The following is an 18,226-nucleotide window of genomic DNA, read 5'->3' on the forward strand; positions in this document are numbered from 1 at the left end:
AGAGCGTGTTTGGAATTGGGACACAATATTCTACTTCATATGACTTTAAACGGGGGATGTGGGGGTTGGAGGTCTGTGTTTCATCATCAGTTTGACAAAACTGAGCCAAGTGCTATATGTCAGCTTCAAAGACAACCTTTGAGCTGATTAAGTAAATGACCAGTCCCACTGAGAGAAAAATCAGCTAGGTCTGAATGAGAACCAAAATGTCTAAGTGAGCCGGAAATGAGTTTTCTTCTGTTGGGATAAAGGGTTTTTTTTTGTTTGTTTGTTTTGGGGTTTTGGTTTTTTTTGTTTTTTGTTTTTTGTTTTTTTTCTGCTATTTAGACCTTATATCTGAAAAAGTCAGAATTTGCTTATCTCTAAAGAGACATGCGTTACTAAAAAATGTTACTGTCTCCTCTATTTTACAAAAGTATAGCCAAGTCTACCTGAGTTTGGGAGAAAACTCCGTTAATGGTGAAATATGCTAACATGCTTTTAGTTGCTGGTAAATATATAATAGTAATATCTATTTACAAAAAAACTAATTTCCCTGATTAGATCCTTACCCATTAAGACAAGTACTGCATTGTAAGACCATTCTAATAATAAAATAATCATATATAATTTGAAAATCATGTCTGCTCAGCATCAGATAATCACCAATGCTAAAGGAAATTTTACGATTGTACTTTTTTCCTGATTGAAGTTAGAGTTCAAATCCAGAGATTTAATCCACAGCCTCTAGGCCACATAGAACCTGGCAATGAACCACCCTAGGTCTTTTTCTTCTATAACACTTAAGCCTCAGCTCGAAGAGAAGACAAAAATTTCAAGCTGCTCTCAACAAAATTAGAAGCCAGCAAAAGCCCCACTGTTAGCCCTAAACTAAACACTGAAACGGAGTTAAATATTGGACCCTAACCGTAAAGATGTCAAATATTTGCTAACTGATAGAGACTGACGCTTTCTAAGTCCTCATTTTCCCTTGGGATTTAAATAAATAATACCTTCCAAATCTTTATCAGTGCGAGCTGCCCCTGGCTAGTTTTCTTTCTTCTGTATGTTTATTAAAGTCTGTTCTATCCACACGCAGACCACAAGGACCACACGGCTCTTTTGGAGATTTGTTTTTATTAGTTCCAACTTCTGGAACAAATTATAACAGAAGTAGACTGGGTCTACGAAAAGAAACCCAGGTCTTCTGTAAAAATATTTTAAAGAACAGTTGCTGATTTTAAACACACACACACACACACACACAACAACAACAACAACAGCAGCAGCAACCACAAAAAGCTTCTAATATTAGCTTCCCTGTTTTCCAGAGCTCAGAAGAAAACGACGTCCGTTTCCTTAACAATAGGATCCTCATCTCCGAAGACAGGAGTGACCACGGCTGTGATTCAGCCTTTATCGGTGCCGGTCCAACAGGTAATGGTGCCTGCAGCCTTCAGGGAGCTGAGCTCAGGAGCAGGCAGGCTGTTCTGTTTTATGAGTAGGAGTTTGATCCTAGCTGCACATCCCTGTGTAATATTTTCTGAGAAAAAAAAAACATAATTGAATGAAGAAAAACTAATGGTTAATGTTCTCATTTTTGTTCATTAAGAACAATCTGTAATCACAGCCACACAACCAGTAAGTCAACAGCTACGTTCATATATGAACTTCTGAACTGATAATGATGTAAACCTTAGCTCCAACTGTTCCAACATCCTTTGTTCCAGTTACCCTCCTCATTACCTTATTTAAAGAGACCCGTAACGTTCACGAGCCTACAGGAACTTTTCCCATCTCCGAAGGCCAAACAGTATGGCTTAGAAAAAAAAAAAAAATCAAACTCTTTGATTTCACTATACTGTTTTTAAATATTGATTTGAGGTCAGTGTGAGACTGTTTTTTCAAAGAAAGAAAGGGACTGTAGTGGGCTTACTTTCCAAACACCATCAGCATTACTCTTTAAGTAAAAGACGAAAATCAAATGTCTGTAAATAATTGATATGATGTAAAGTCCAACAGTACTCGGTTGCCCGGAGACTGCTGGTAAGTAAACCCATCTCTAGTTAAGAAATCTGTCTCATATGCATCCCCATGACTTCCACCGGTTTTTATTACCCACAATATTACCAGAATCATAACAAGTACTACATGTCATACATAGTAACATGTAAAAGATGAACTCAGTAGAGAAAAGATATTTGTGTTCAGAAACTTGACGGGAGTCGACGAGAATAAGTGAGCCCGAAATGGTAGTCATGATAGGTATTTCTTTAAACCACTGAACCAGGGTTTTCATTCAAAAGCAAGGGTAGTTTTCACTCAAGAGCTTGGCTTTCAGTCATCCACTAGTAATTATTTGAATGCTATGCACTATGCATGATACTTCATAGCACAGAGCAGGAGTCATCCACACCCACTCCTTCCCAGTCTATAGACTAGGCGGGGCAAAATTCAAGATGCTTCTCAATATGGCCAAATTGATTGTGAGATACAGAGGAGGATGACATCCATCGATGTGTACATGCACACACTACAATGATGTGTAGCGTACATTGTTAATGGCTTTACTTCTACAGGAACTCTGAGTAATGCATCCTAGTTTACCTGTTCCTCATAGCTGATGAGAAGAAGAGATTAATATATGAAAACCAGAGTCCCTGGATTCGAATCCCAGATCTACACACTTCCTGAGGGACTTCTGAGCAAATAATATAACCTCTCTGGGCCTAATTCCTTTGTCTGCAAATTGGAGATGACAATACCGGAAGTCTCCCAGGGTTGTTGTGAGGAGTTTCTTAGTTGGTTTTCATATGACATTTCAAACAATGTCTGACCCAGGGTAATACTGTAAAAGCGTTCATGAATTCCTTGGATGCCAATGACAGTGAAAAGTGAGACACAGACCTCCCGAAACCCAAGCCAGTAAAAAAGTATTCCTGGGAAAACGAATAAAATCTATCACTGCCATAGCATCTCCACAGTACTGTGATGTCCCATAGTGTGTTCAGACAGATATTATCGGATTGCTATCAGCTTATACGTAAGTCCCGGTTACCTGAAAATAAGCAAGTTTACACACAAAAAAAGTTCCACTTACTGCTTCTTATTTCTGTTCACAACTCTGAAATCTTTTACTTCCCGAGATGAACGCTATCCAGTAACAGTTTCAGTACCTTGAGGTTTTTTTTAAACACATCAATAAATGAGTTTTATTTCTTTCACTCATATTTTTCTATCCTCCTTTATTGAGAGAGTTCACATTAAAAATAAGATAGACAGATGTTTCCATTACTTACTTTACCCTACATTGCCAATAGCTTATCCTTTTGATTCAATGAATCCGGACTGTATTTTAAAATAAAATATAGTGTCTGTGAGAATGTCTAACAGACCCCTGTGGAAGTCCCACACACAGAAATCCATTTGGTAATAGCATTTAAAAGCTCTCACGTTCCCCCAGGACCAGGGAACTCTTGCCTCCAATATCCTTTTGAACAGAGAAGAGTAACAGATGTGAAATTAGGGAGCAGAACAATGTCTATGCTGTGAGAGTAGACTAGCGGGTAACGTATGGCGACGCTTCCATACCCTGGAATCATTCACATGGAGCAATCCCTATACTGAAAGGCTTCTTTAGCTTATCTCTTGGGAGATTTATAGATTGAGAATCTGATCCATGTGTCTCTGCTCTTTCAGGTTCACAGTGCTACTTCGTATCTATGCCGACCTGACGGAACCACCATGGGCTGCGTTCTTCCTGTTTTTACTAAGGTCTGACATCTGGAAGTCTCATTCTCCGTGTTTTCTTTAGCGCTTAAATTTCTTTCACATGTGACTTTACGTAGCAGCCCTTAAGGTTTGAAATGAAGATATTAATAGGCAGATCATCGTGGTTACCTTAGGGGATAGATAGGTATTCGTTGAATAAGGACTGTGTGGCTGCTTTCTTATGCAAGACTGAGAAACATGGCTGTCCGCAGGTGAAGCCAGATGTCTGATCTAGCGGGAAAGCCAAGAGAGGTATGAATAATTCAGTGTTTAATTTTTCTTTCTTTATTCTGTTTTTTCTGGGCATGGTAGCATATGACTGTAGTCCCAGAACTTGGAGGCAGAAGTGCAAGGGTTTTTAAGAATTTGAGACCAGGATTGGTCTGTACAATGAATCCCAAGAGTCAATCAATTTTCCGTTTTTTTTTTTTTTTTTCTACCAAGGAAAGCTCTTGAAAGATCTAGGATGCTTTACAGAAAACAAAACAAAACAACCCAAGCAAACAAACAAGAAAACTGATTTTCCTTTTGTTTTAAGTTGGATTTATGTTGCCAAGTTGAATGAGCCCATGTCATTGGATGATTACAGAAGTCAGAAACCAGTCCACGCAGATTGTCTTTTTTTCTTTGCGTTTTTTGGAGGAAGTCCAAAACGTCACTGATGGACATTTTAAAAGGCCAAATAAGAAGAAAGATAAGCCATTTTCATGTAGAAAGACTAATGAATAAAGTCCTTAGTCTGGTATACTGGTATACGCTATATCTGATGCAAATTTTGCTGAACTCCCAACAAGTTCCTTGTTTCCATTCATTTGTTTGATATAGAATTTTCTAACCTGGTTCTAAAACTTATGTTGTAGGGGGTGGGGGACGTTACAGCAAATAGCCAGGGTCCTACTGAAATTAACGGGGCACCATTATGGAAGAAATTTGTCCTGTAAGATACCAAGACTCCCTAAAGGTCTGTTAGCTACAGTAAAAGTCGAGCATCCCTAATCTGAAATGCTTTAAAAAAATAAAACTTTACATAGTGACTGATGCCTCAGGTGACAAGTCTCAGTCAATGTGCAGGTGTATACTCTAAATGCCATATAAACTTCCCTTGACATATGTGTATAACATATTCAGAAAACATTCATGAACTTCATGTTTGCTCGTGCCTTGTCTTAGTATGTTTTTTTGTTGCTGTGATAAACACCATGACCAAAAGCAACTTGGGGAGGAAAAGGCTCATTTGGCACTTCCAGGTCACGATCCACCATTGAAGGACGTGAGAGCAAGAACTCAAGGAGACATCAAGAAGTAATTATACTTACTGGCTAGTTCCCTAGCCTCTGCTCAGCAGGCTTTCTTAAACAACCCAAGACTTCCTTGCAGAGGAATTGGTACCTCCCATAGCGGCCTGGACCCTCCTACATCAATTAGTAATCAAGAAAATACCATACTGACCTGCCCACAGGGCGGTGTGATGGAGTCAGACCCTCGGCTGAAACTCAACAGATAATTCCAGGTCAGCAGAAGCTAAAGTAGGAGAGATCCTATGCCCAAGATATCTCCATGTATATGCAAACATTCCGATGTTTAAAATAAATCCAAACGCCAAATCCGAAACCCTTTTGCATAAAGTCACGAGTCTCCTCAAATTACTGAGGCATCAGAATAGCACCTTCGAGAGATTCCAATAACCGCAGGCGCGTAGGGGCACTCTGGGGACACAATGACTTCTTTAGTAGGTTAAAAATAAAATGAAATAAATGGAACTCCACACTTTTCACTTCCAAGAAAGCTGAAGATAAATGAGAAAACAACTCTATAGTACTCTGAGGTCACCCGAGTGGCTCCTGGGCAGCATCCCTGCCCTCCAAAGGCTGCAGTCAAGAGAGTGTTAGGAGTTCAAGACCAGTGAGAGCTGGGCAGTGAGTTCAAGATCAGCTTGGACTAGGGAGTGAGAACCCTCGAAAGAAAGAGAGAGATGTGGAGAAGGAATTTCTGTCAGGTCACACCAAAAGCAGCTTTGTGATCTTTGTGTAGGGAAATGGTTTTATTTTGCCTCTTAATCCAAGCTTTATAAAGGCCTCTTTCCACACAGTCACCCTTTCCCAGTGAGCGAAAAAAAAAAACAAATGCTATCAGTTGAAAACCCCTCCGAAAGAGCTAGAATAAAACAGTAAAAGCAAAGAAATCCTTTAAGACCCTGGCAAACCTAAATCTCTGGAACAGATCATTTTCTTCTGATGCTCTAAGCAGGGACCCAGGGACCACCTAGGGACCGTGTCACAGTCAGTATGAAGGGAAAAGTTTTTCATAGCCATCTTCTCAAAGGCAGCTCTGGAAGACTGTGTTAAATCACGCATTGCTAACCATGACTCAGCTGAGTTAGGGGCACCTGAAGCTAACACACCCTTTCCCTGGCTTTTTTTTTTTTTTTTTTTTTTTGAGCTGTTAAAGACTGATAGTAGTACTTAGCCCAGGTTAGACTGTGTGTGTGTGTGTGTGTGTGTGTGTGTGTGTGTGTGTGTGTGTGTCAGTGTCTGTGTATGCATGCACGGTGCCTGTCATTACAGAAGTAGGCAAGCTGGAACTGAAGTCTAAGGAACAAGCATAGACTTCTGTCGCCCTTCATTGATAGTTATCTATGCATTTGCTAACTCTCTTGCTTTTAAACACAGGGGGGGGAAAGCCGCGTAATTTTAGGAATAAATCTAATCTCCTTTGATGCCTTTTTAAAAGCTCAAGCATGAAAAATATTTGGGTGTCATTTGTCATGTACCAGAATTAGCTTCCTGGAGATATTTCATAGATTGACCCACAGAAGCTGGACCACACACTGTGCTTTGAAACAATAACTCGTCTCTGGCTTCATTCATAAAGTACAAAACCTTTACTTGAAAGTCAGAGATCTCTAGGGCCAGCGTCATGTCCCATCTGATAAAAGTACTTTTTACCAAGCCCGAGTTTATTCCCCGGGACCCACAGGATAGAAGGAGAGAACCAACTCCCGCAAGTTCTCTTCTAGCTCGTGTACACCCCAGTGCCACACACAGTGAACGAGCAAACACAGTAAAGCACGGAGAGATATTTAAAGCCAGCCACTTGCTCCACTTTAAAGCACAAATGGAGAAAAAAATGCAATCGTTAGCTGATTTTTTTTTTAAAGAAAAAGTCTCAAGTAGCCCAGGATAGCCTCAAATTCTCCATATAGCTGAGGATCACTTTAAACTCCTGATCATCCAGCATCTACTTCTGTCTGTGCTGGATATAAACGAGATTGCAAGCACAGTAAGGAAGCTCTCTACCAAGTAGTCTACAAGTCCAACCCCAGTAGTTAACCTTAAACTTTCATTATATATAATATATAATATATTTATATATAATGTATACTACGATATTCTTCTTAACTGCCCAAAACCAAACATTATTTTTTTAATATTTATCTATTTATTATATATACATCATACAGCTTTCTGCCTGCAGGCCAGAAGAGGGCACTACATCTGATTATAGGTGGTTGTAAGTCACCATGTGGTTGCTGGGAATTGAACTCAGGTCCTCTGGAAGAGCAGACAGTGCTCTTAACCTCTGAGCCATCTCTCCAGCCCCACACACTATTTTTATACTTTAATAATTCATTGGCAAACACTGTAGACTTATAGAATAGGCACAGTGCTTTAACATATATCCTGTAGAACACGTGCCGAAGGATTTACATTTTTCCATTCGCCAGAAGATTTGTGACTAGCTGTTATTCCCCCCAGACCCTTAAAAACAAAGCAAACCTGCCCAAAGTCCTCCCACTTCCTGATGAATTCTGTCCATTAGCTTGTTCATAGGTACATTTTTTAAAAATCGTGACTTATTTCAAAAGACCTACCCACCTTATAAGGTATGTAAATCTAGTACACTAAGTCTAGTAAAATATCAAAGAGTCTAAATGAACGAATAGCTACCACTAGTTAACCTCAGCGGGGGAAGGTAAGGAGAGGACATACGTAAGGAAATTGTTAGCATTCTGGCATTTAATTACAAGTACAAAAACCTCACCTCTTTGCATCCATAAAGTTCAATTAATTTATCTTTTGCGTCATAAAAGTTTATTAGCCTGCAGTTGGAGTAGGGTAAAGACAACAAGTCAGTTACAAGAGAGGCGGAGACGAAGGTCAATAAGGAAGACACGCAGCCTTGCAGCCGGTTGTATCTTTGACTCAGAATCTTGAAATGAAAAAATGCCAAACCTCTTGGCTTCATACACCTGACATAGGAGGCTGGTGTGGCAGGGCTGGTAGGGAGCACGTGAAAGGGTGGGGCATGCCAAAACAAACTCCTGTCTGTTTTCTTATCTGGCTTGCCTAAGGATCTGCAGTCGTTTGGAATATAGTTGTTTGGAAGCCTTGCATTCCACCAGCTTACCTCTAAACGTAGATAAAGAAAAGCAGCATCTGTTGCCATCAGATCCCACAAACGGGAAGGGTCAGTACAAATCCGTAAACAGCCCCAAAGGTGCCACGTGGTAAACCTGTCTAATCTCGTGACCCAGAGATCATGAAAAGCTGGTGACCAACGGACTTTAAGGAATTCATCCTTGCCTGAGACTATGTGCGGTGATTATTTTCTGATGACCCCTTAGTGACTGTTTTTGTGCCTCTGGGGTTTTGTCTAAGGTTTGGCGGTTTTCCTCCCCTATTGTGAGGTTGTTTGAGGAGGCGCGAAGTCTGAGAGGGTCACTTGCTTCTTAAATTTCAGGAGCTACAGAACACAGCAGCATCGGAGGGTCAGGTGGTGGTGCTGGAATGCCGAGTCAGAGGGGCTCCCCCGCTGCAGGTCCAGTGGTTCCGGCAAGGGAGCGAGATCCAAGACTCTCCAGACTTCAGAATTCTCCAGAAAAGTAAGGGGAGGTGGCGGTTCTCGTTCAGTTGGATTTTCTCTAGTTTCAAAAGATCTAAAAAGGACTTACGCGAGCTGTTTTGTATTTTCAAAGTGGAACGAGACTAGATAGTCCATAATGCGCAGGAAGTAACTCAACACCTCTCAGTCCCCTCCCCTTCCTCACAACACCTTGTAAATGTGGGATCAAAAGAACCTCTGAGGTTGCAAACACCTGTGTGAGTATCATCTCCCTAGTTCGGCCTTCTGTATAGACTGTTGGTAACATTGTGTTAGTCACATGGTGTTAGCTGAAATTATCAGCTGAAATTCCTAGCATAAAATACCGATTTCCTTCAGTAATGCATTCAGACTTCTCCTGCATTGTTTGTTAAACGGTAGGACACTCCCTGCATTAAAAGGCCTGGAGTAGATGCTCTTTTTGCTTCAAGATATTCATAGAGTTGGCGCCAAATGCAGGAATTTACCCCACAACCTCTCCCAAAATGCTACTTGTGAAATGCACAAAAGAATTGGACTACCTCATTTTGAAGGAAGAATAAAACAAACCATCCCCAGGAGCCCCTTTGAAGTGGATGAGACCTACAGGCCTTTTCTTTAGAATGAAAATTCCCACATACTCACATAGTTGGATCAATCATTTGAAGAGGTTCCCAAGCCTGCTGAAGCCTGTCTGGAACTATGCTGTGTCACCCTTCCCAGTGCATGGTGTTTCTGGACACATGGAAACGTAAACTGAGTGGCTGCTGCCTTAACTCTGTTATACAGGGGTGGTTCGCGCCATTTCTGCACAGGAAGCCTGACCAAAGCAATGGGAAGAAAGGGGTAGGATAATTATCCCTGAGGCCCTGTACTAATACCATCCCCCCGTTTTTTTCCAACAGAACCGAGATCGACCGCTGAACCCGGTAAGAGTTTTCTGCTATTGGGAGTAATGTATCTTTCGGTTTTCAGTGAGTCTTTGTTTCTATTTTAAAGCCACACAGCACACTAAATGATGTATTTGCAGTTCCTCGGAAAACGTGAAACTGTCTTGAAAACAATGTCTTCTTTATCACGGGGTCTGTGCACTGCAACCCTCATCATTTTTTATTAGTAAAACATGCTGCTCAGGCAAGAACGTTGGGCTTGGCAACTCACGGCTTCTTCAGATATAGTGTTTTATACTCAGACTCGGGATCCAAAAGAAAAACTTTCTGAAGTTCCAGTAGAAAAGAGAAATTTGTTGCAGGCTAGGCTTTTGCTGACCAAAACATACTGGAAGACTCCATGGCCTTTTGTTTGGTGACTCAGTCTCTGGGAGCACCTAATCCAGTAGAGACTTGATGCCTCAGGGTGGGGGGGATACTTGGGGTGGGGGACACCCTCTCAGAGGTGAAGGGGAGGGCAAGGGGGAAGAAATCTTCAAGGGGGAAACCAGGAGGGGACAGCATTTGGGATGTAAATAAATAAAATAATTTCATTTTTTTTACAAAAATGACAAAAGACGTCATGGCCTAGAATGTGCCTGAGTGATGGCCTTAATGGCTGTCTACTGCCTGAAGCCATAAACTTACCATTCCACATGCTTGTCACCAAGTCCTGGGAGCTCTCTTCTTTACCGGGTCATCTGACCTCACCCAAGCGTTCTGTGATCCAAGTGTGTGTGTGTGTGTGTGTGTGTGTGTGTGTGTGTGTGTGTGTGTGTGTGTGTGTGTGTGTGTGTGTGTTGGGGGGAGGGTTGCTGACTTCTCCTCTGCCTTTGACCTCTTGTATATTTATGACTCCCTGTGGACTAAAAAACTGTGTGTCCAGGTATCATAGTACAACGCCGCTAAGACTATTAATTTCCTCTGGCTTTTTCCCATCAGCAAAGATACAGTCCCACTATTTCTTCACAGAGGTTAGACAAGCATGTCTTTTTCCTGTTTCTACAGTTCATGCTCCTGCTGCAGCAACAAGCAGATCCCAACAAATGTGCCTTGGGAGCCATGGCCCTGCCCTGACCCTTGCCTGGGAATTTTAAGGTTCCCGGTTAGCTATAACAGGGGCATGGTACTTTTCCCTGCCCCTAAACCTGTCACATCTGAGTATCCGGTCATTAAAAGCAGAGTGTTCTTCATGTAGGACTGGGAGTTGAAAGGTTGATTCTTAACATCCTTTGGGAAGGACTGGGATTGACCTAGTGGCTTCTGAGTTACAGGTAGTGCATGCCACCCCATTCAGTGTGTGGGTCACCACATCAAAACCTGCAGTCACGCTCCAGGCTGTGGAAACACTGCTTCGTGTTTTGTTTGTGATGTGTCTTCGTGTAAACTGGAATGATGCTAGACCCTTAATATATGGAACGTCTGTGTGTGGTACATGACACTTTATCCCAAATGCAGATAAAAAGTAAAAGCCGGGTATGGTGACTGTAACTCACTGATGGGCAGGGTAGAAAAAGAGGGATTCCTGAACTCTGCTGCTCAACCGCTCAGCCAAATCCATGAGATCTGGTGAAAGAGTCTGTTTCAAAACAAATAAAGGTAGAGGGACAGAGAAGGTCACAGTGGTTGAGAGCACTTGGGGTTCTTGCAGAAGACCCTGGTTTGGCTCCTACCAATCACATAGCAGTTCCAGCGGTTACAGCGCCCTCTTCTGGCCTCCACAGGCATCCACACACGTGGTGCACTTAGATGCAAGACAAACACTGATACATATAAAATGAAGGTAATTAAACCTTTAAAAATATAAACAAACAAACAAATACATATCAAATAAGAGCAATCAAGGAAAAGATATCCAATGCTGACATATATTTTCTATAGACACGTACACACATGCACGCACCCATACTAACAAACACACAGATGCACACATAACACACACACACACACACACACACACACACACACACACACACACACACACACACACAAGGAAAAGAAAACAGTCAGGTTATTCTGCAGTAGCATTGCAGACCAGTCAGTTCAGTTCGAATGAAGAAGGCTGGTGGAAGCAGCTTTCACCGCAGCCTCATTCCCTCACAACCCCTCCCATAGGCAGCCTTAGTTTTCCAGTTGCAGCTCGGTTTGTTTTTAACAAATAAAAGTTCAATCATGAGTTACTTAATAAAATTTGTTCTGAATGCTCCGGTCCTGTAGAACCTGCTCAGACGCCTCTAGGGTGAGCATGATGGTGTCCTGGTGTCTGAGGTGAAGACTGGGGACATGGAAGGCACTGCTCTTCAGCTCCATGCCCTGCAGGGCGTGCAAGACTCTCCTTACCGTGTTTGCTGAATTTCTCATTTTTCTCGTCCCTTTAATTATATCTGAAAGTATCTTAAGACGACAGAATCCCCCCACCCCAACCATAATAACAACATCTGCTGAAAGCAAGTATACCTCAAATAGCTCAAGAAAATCTGTCAATGTAGGAAAAAGATGTAGCCCGGAACTAGGAAAAGAAGACAAACTTCTCCTGGCCTCTGAAACTTTCGCCACCGTCCTATTTTCCACAACAACGGGAGACATTCCTTTCATTTTCCCAATGGAGCACTAAGACATTCCACTTTGGGGAACTCTACACTTGTCACGCAGTATTAAATAAAACCCATGACCATAGCTTTTTAAACAACAAACAAAAATAACTCAAGTGTGACTAGCCATGTGACTGCTTATGTGAGTTGGACAGAATATAAACTAAAAAATCAAAACAAAGAAATCTATTTTAAAACATTTGTATTTAAATGAAGTTGAGAAGGCCTAAAAAGTGAAGTGTGACTTTTTTTTCCTAATTTCCAAACGTTTCCCTTTGCTGTGCTGTGCTGTGTTGTGTTGTGTTGTGTTGTGTTGTGTTGTGTTGTGTGGAGAGAGAGCCTGTTTCAAAACAAATAAAGACAGAGGGACAGAGAAGGTCACAGTGGTTGAGAGCACTTGGGGCTCTTGCAGAAGACCCTGGTTTGGCTCCTACCAATCACATAGCAGTTCCAGTGGTTACAGCGCCCTCTTCTGACCACCACAGACATTCCACACACATGGTGCACTTACATGCAAGCCAATACATATAAACCTTTAAAATAAAAATAAATACATAGATGATAGATAGATAGATAGATAGATAGATAGATAGATAGATAGATAGATAGACAGACAGACAGATAGATCATACATACATACATACATACATACATACATACATACATACATACATACACAGATAAATAGTGTGAAGAGAAATTAAGGAAAAACACCCAATGCCGACCTCTATTTTCTGCAGACATGCACTCGTGAACACACACCCACACTAACAAACACACAGATGCATATTTCCATGTCAAGGGAGTGCGTGCGTGCGTGCATGCATGTCTTCAAACACTTATTTTCTTAAATAGCCTGAGATGGCTACTATATCTAAGCAGACACTGGTATACTAATCTATAGAGAATGAATGTAGGGGCTGGCTTCTCGGATATCTGTATCTTAATCACTGTCAAGGAGAAAGAGAAATACACACATGCATGGCTACAGAACATCTGAGGCAAGAGATAAATTTTATAGACCTCAGTCCGTGATGTTTTCCAAATGCTAAAACACAAATAGCCTTTGAAATCCGGGACAAAATTTAAACAGATTTTATTGCTCTCTCTCTTCCCTTCCTCTGATATGGTTGTTCTTTCCTGGTCTGTCATCTCTGTATCTCTCTGCCCTACACCCTTTCTTCCCTCCCTTTCTCCATCAATTCCCTCATTCTTCTTACCCAGTTTTCTTTTTCACTGCCTTTATTATTCATCGGTGAGACACTTTAAGGCTCTAAAAATAAAGTTGAAATCCCTTAGGACCTAGATATGGGTCCATTAGGATTACACATTTAGCTAAAGGAGGAACTAGATGACTCCTTTCCCCGTGCATTTGTGCAACTAGAACAGGTTTTTCTTGTCACTACTGTGCTGTGTCTGTCTAATGTGTTTTACACTCCCCTCTCTGTCTAGACAGGAGTCAGCTTCATCACAAATTTTTTCAGACTGGTTTGTGAATTAAAAGCGAGTCAGCTTACTTAAGACCAACATTGGTTTGTCATATTACCTGCCAGGCTGCCTTTTTTTGACATTCTAGCTCTGCTCTGATTGGATCCTTCAGAGACTAATCTGAAGTAAGAGGATGAAGACTCATTCACAGATGTTAATACCCAGGCTGTTACTCAGCTGTCTGGGAACAGACACAGACTATCTCCAGTCGCTTCTATAGCATTGCCTAATGGTCTAATGGCATGTGAAATGAAAGCCACAAAAAAAGTCTCTCTCTCTCTCTCTCTCTCTCTCTCTCTCTCTCTCTCTCTCTCTCTCTCTCTCTCTCAGACACACGAAGACACACACACACACACACACACACACACACATAAATACACATGTGTGTTGGTGCCTCATGAGTCTAGAAGATCCCCCTAGAGATGTAGTTACAGGCTGTTGTGAGCTGCCCCAGTGTTAGATACTGAACCCCAACTTTCTACAAGAAAAGCACAGCACTCAGGAAGCAGAGGCAGGTGGATCTCTGTGAGTTCAAGGTCAACCTGCTCTACAGAGCAAATTCCAAAACAGAACCCCTGTCTTAAAAAAAACAAAATAAAATAAAATAAGACTTGTCATCTCTTTTTTTCAAGGTGACTCTCTACTTAGCAATGTAATCCTAGGTCTTTGTCCATGTATTGACTGTGTGCTTCAGGATATGAGAGAAAGTCCAGTGGTTGAATATCCTAAGGACTGAGCTATGAAAGGGAAACTATGCAAATGCTTACTGGGAAGCCAGTCTGTTGCACACAGTTAAGATTATGTCTTAGGTTAGAATAGTAGCTGTGTATGCAAAACTAGCCTGTATGCAACCTGTGCCTCCCTTACTATATGACAGGACACCCAGGGTGTCTCTCCACACTGTCAGGTGTGTCAAAGGTTTGACATTTCTGACACAAACACCTTGACACTTAATGCATGACAGATAGAACGCAACAACCAACTACAATTATTCATAATTTTAAACATTAGGTCAATATCTTTTTTGTTCTATGTGATATACATCATTTTTTTTTTGCACAACTGAGAATTCATTAAGCGTGTGACAGACAACCAGGATTCCTGGAAATCTGTCTGGAAATGAGCTTTGCACAATTCAGTCTGACTGCAAAGGGTTGTGTAGCCGCTAGCTCACCACTCACATCCATTAAAACGCACTGGTGCTTATTTAAGAACAAAGGGGTAATTTTTCCTTTAATGCCTGTGTGATTTCCTAGCAGTATTTAAACTGTCCTGATTTAAACTGAGAAGTTCTATGGTAATAATGACCTAACCATGGAGCTAGTTGGCTTATCTGTGGCTTAGATAATTGTAGAAAATAATGTTAATGTACTTAAAGCAGTGAAGCGTAACCTGCCCTTTTGAAAATAAGAGTTTTTGAAATGAGAAAGAAAAGAAAAGGCAATAGAAAGAAAAGCTGAGAAAATGGCCTACAGAGTGTCTGTGTGTGCGCGCGCACACACAATATATGTATATAGAAATATATTCACCAAATTTAGAGCCATTTACTTCTGTATTGAAAATCCACACCAAATGTACAATATGCAGAATGAATTCAGAGCTGTGCACATCCCTGTGGAGTTCAGAAAATCCACCAAGATAAGGAGATCACTGAACGAACATGTACCCAGGGAACTCAGTGAGCCTTGGTCCTTCTCAGCAGCTACACTAGATGCAAACAGACCATGAATCAAAAGCTTCAAATGCAAAATTACCTCAAACTTGGAATTCTACCCGGGTCTTCAGGTCTGTGTGAAGATCTAGTAAAAACTATTTCCAGACTTGCAAAGTCTCAGAAGTGTTCTGCCACAGCCTCCCAAGGAGGATGTTCTCTACCACAACCAGAGAGCTGAACCAGAAAGAGCGAGAGGCAGATGTGGAGATCAGGAAGCAGGGATCAAAGGGAACCTCGAAGAGTATGCCAGCTGAGCACCAGTGGGGAGGACAGCCCCCCCACACACACACACCAGATTGCAGGGAGTGAGTCAGGAGACAAACCCACTAAGGCTGTCTGCACCAGGGTTCACTCCCAGCTTCTCTCTGTCTTCTACCCTGATGACAGAATGGCTGGATGACAATACCAGCTTTTCCTGTTCTGTTGTCCTGAATTCTCTACCATAAACTGACACATGATCTCAGAAGACACTCAGGTTGTCCCCCATGGTCCATGCTGTCCTAGTCCTGAGACCTGGGATGTGGCCATGTTGAATTTAGGAACATGAAATTTCCTGGTGCTGACTCCACCAGCAGAGGCTTTAAAAAAAGGTGACGAAGTTTGACTCACTGTACAATTCTTTAAATAACACACATATAGATATAGACATGTTTAAGACCTAGCTTTTAAAGGATATATACGTAGGCCATCAAAGGAACGGTTATCTCAAGGGACAGAGGATTAATGTGGGGAGGACATGCAAGCCATTTCTAATATGCTAGTATTGCTTTACTTCTTCCAGTTCATACATACATTTCATTAACAGCCCTAACCCTGCACATTTTAAGTGTCCTTCTCTCTGTGTGGGTAGAACTCACCGTCTTTAATGATCCTTAGAATGTACTGAGGCCTGCCCTCCATTTAAGCACGATGGAGTTCCTCTTCCTTCAGTTTAGCCAGAGTCTTATTTTTTTTTAATAGTTGTGTTTGCCAAGCCATGTGGCTTGAAAAGTAAAGGCCACTCGTGACTCCAGATAAACACAGAAAAGGCCACGAAGGGAGAGATGTTTGAAACGGTGTCCTGGGAACCTCGGGGACCAACTGGTCTCACCCTTGCTGCTGCTTCCTTGGATGAGTTTCTGCAAATTTGGTTTCCGTCTGTATTTCACCAAGTGTTAAATCCATCCAGGAACCTGAGTGAGATTCCGCTGCTGCAATTGCGTAGATTTTAGGTTAACTTTGACAAGTATTTATTACCAATTAAAATAATTTCTAGCTTAATAATTTATTAGATGCTCTCAAATCACAACCCCAGGAAATCAAATTTAAGATGAACCTCAATTAAAGTTATTAACAATGGTAGACTTTTCCATTTGTATTGGTACAGTTCTAAGTGCCTTTATTTGACACACACCCCCGGACACACCAGGATTTCTTTTACAGATGTCATAGGGATCTTTGTTCAATTAAGTTGCAATCAGATGGAGATTCCACATTGCAACCGGCGCTCGCCATTTCCTTGTGGCTTGTGGCTTTGTATTTAATCACGTCCGAACTTTGCAAGCCACGATGCACCTTTCAAGCCTCCAAACACAGACCTGTTGTCCGAGTGGGGTACACTTCCAAGAGAAGTCTAGCAAGCAACCATGGGTGCTGGAGTTAACACTACAATTACTGCCACGTCACCAAATAACATCTCAGTGCCCTTTGTTCAGTTTTGTTCCCTATGTCATATCTTTTCTAGATATTTCCTCGATCACAACCATATGCCTATCTTTTTTCACATAATATCATTGAAAATTCATATAAACTAAGTCCTGTTTGATTGGATTGGAATTACAAAGGAAACTCACAGGGAAATCAATCTTTTTGTTTTGTGAAGCAAATATTCTTTCTGCCATCTAAACTTACTCATGCACTTAAACAACAGTTCCGAGGAGGCTGCCATGTATTAACTGCTGGGAACATGAACCATGAACAAAAGCAAAGAAACCGATAAAGTAAACACTCGGCAAACTACTCCATTTTAGTTGATAACGGGTCTCCAGTGGGAAGTTGCAGTGCTCAAATCACAGTTAGAGGAAGCTGAGACCAAGTCTAATTTTTTAGAGGAAGAGGAGAGTGAATGTTAGGATAGATCTTATGGATAAAAGGAAGACAGCCTCAGAAATTGGTGCTTACGGACAGGAGCTGAATGCTCAAAGACAAGAGCTCAAAAGGCCAGGACCACCCTCACAGAGGCAGGACTTCATCTGCCACATCCCAGCTCTTGACTATATTCAGATCACTCAGGGACCAGGAAACGAAACGGCTTTCTTCTTCCTTAGCTCTTTGGCTGAGAAAAGAAGATATAACTTAGAAAAGCCCAGAATCTTAGAAGGCGTGAGGAGGAAGCAGCATCGCCATTCGCTAATAGTCATCAGGATGCTGGCAGACGGCTCTGGGGGGGTGAGAGCACAGACTGCACAAACACGAGGACCTGAGTTTAAATTGGAAGGACCCACATAAAAAGCTGGATGCGGTCATGCACACACCTATATCACAAGCGCTGTGGTAGGCAGAGACAGAAGCTGCGTTTCAGCAAACTAACTGCCAAGTTAGCGCCGAGGAAGTCTCTCAAGGGAGCAAGGCAGGGTGGAGACAGAGCTGGACACCTGATGTCCTTCTCTGTACTTTCACACTCACACGTGTACACACAAACTCAGTGCTACTGGAAGCCCATAACTCAGGGGCAGCCACTGCCTGAGGATGTTTTCCACAACTTTATCTATTTCCTGTAATGCCAGTATAATTGATCCAAGGAATCCGATATCTTATTAGGGGGAACGTTCAGCTATCTCCTTGTGCATTTGAGAGCCATTGTTTCTTAGGATATTGGGAACATTAATTAGACTTTCAAGCATTGAGAAAGTCAT

General features: G+C 41.7%; 1 protein-coding gene across 1 annotated transcript in view; it reads left to right on the top strand.

Annotated features, from left to right (window-relative positions):
- Palld (palladin, cytoskeletal associated protein) overlaps positions 1-18,226 on the top strand; it is a 217,016-nt gene that overhangs the window by 13,493 nt on the left and 185,297 nt on the right. The window contains exons 3-6 of the mRNA XM_032919335.1: positions 1,311-1,416; positions 3,679-3,753; positions 8,491-8,632; positions 9,516-9,539. Coding sequence (XP_032775226.1) covers positions 1,311-1,416; positions 3,679-3,753; positions 8,491-8,632; positions 9,516-9,539 — 347 coding nt within the window. The remainder of the gene's footprint in view (positions 1-1,310; positions 1,417-3,678; positions 3,754-8,490; positions 8,633-9,515; positions 9,540-18,226) is intronic.

The sequence above is a fragment of the Rattus rattus genome, chromosome 13 (assembly GCF_011064425.1).
Source record: "Rattus rattus isolate New Zealand chromosome 13, Rrattus_CSIRO_v1, whole genome shotgun sequence".
NCBI classification, from domain to species: Eukaryota; Metazoa; Chordata; class Mammalia; order Rodentia; family Muridae; genus Rattus; species Rattus rattus.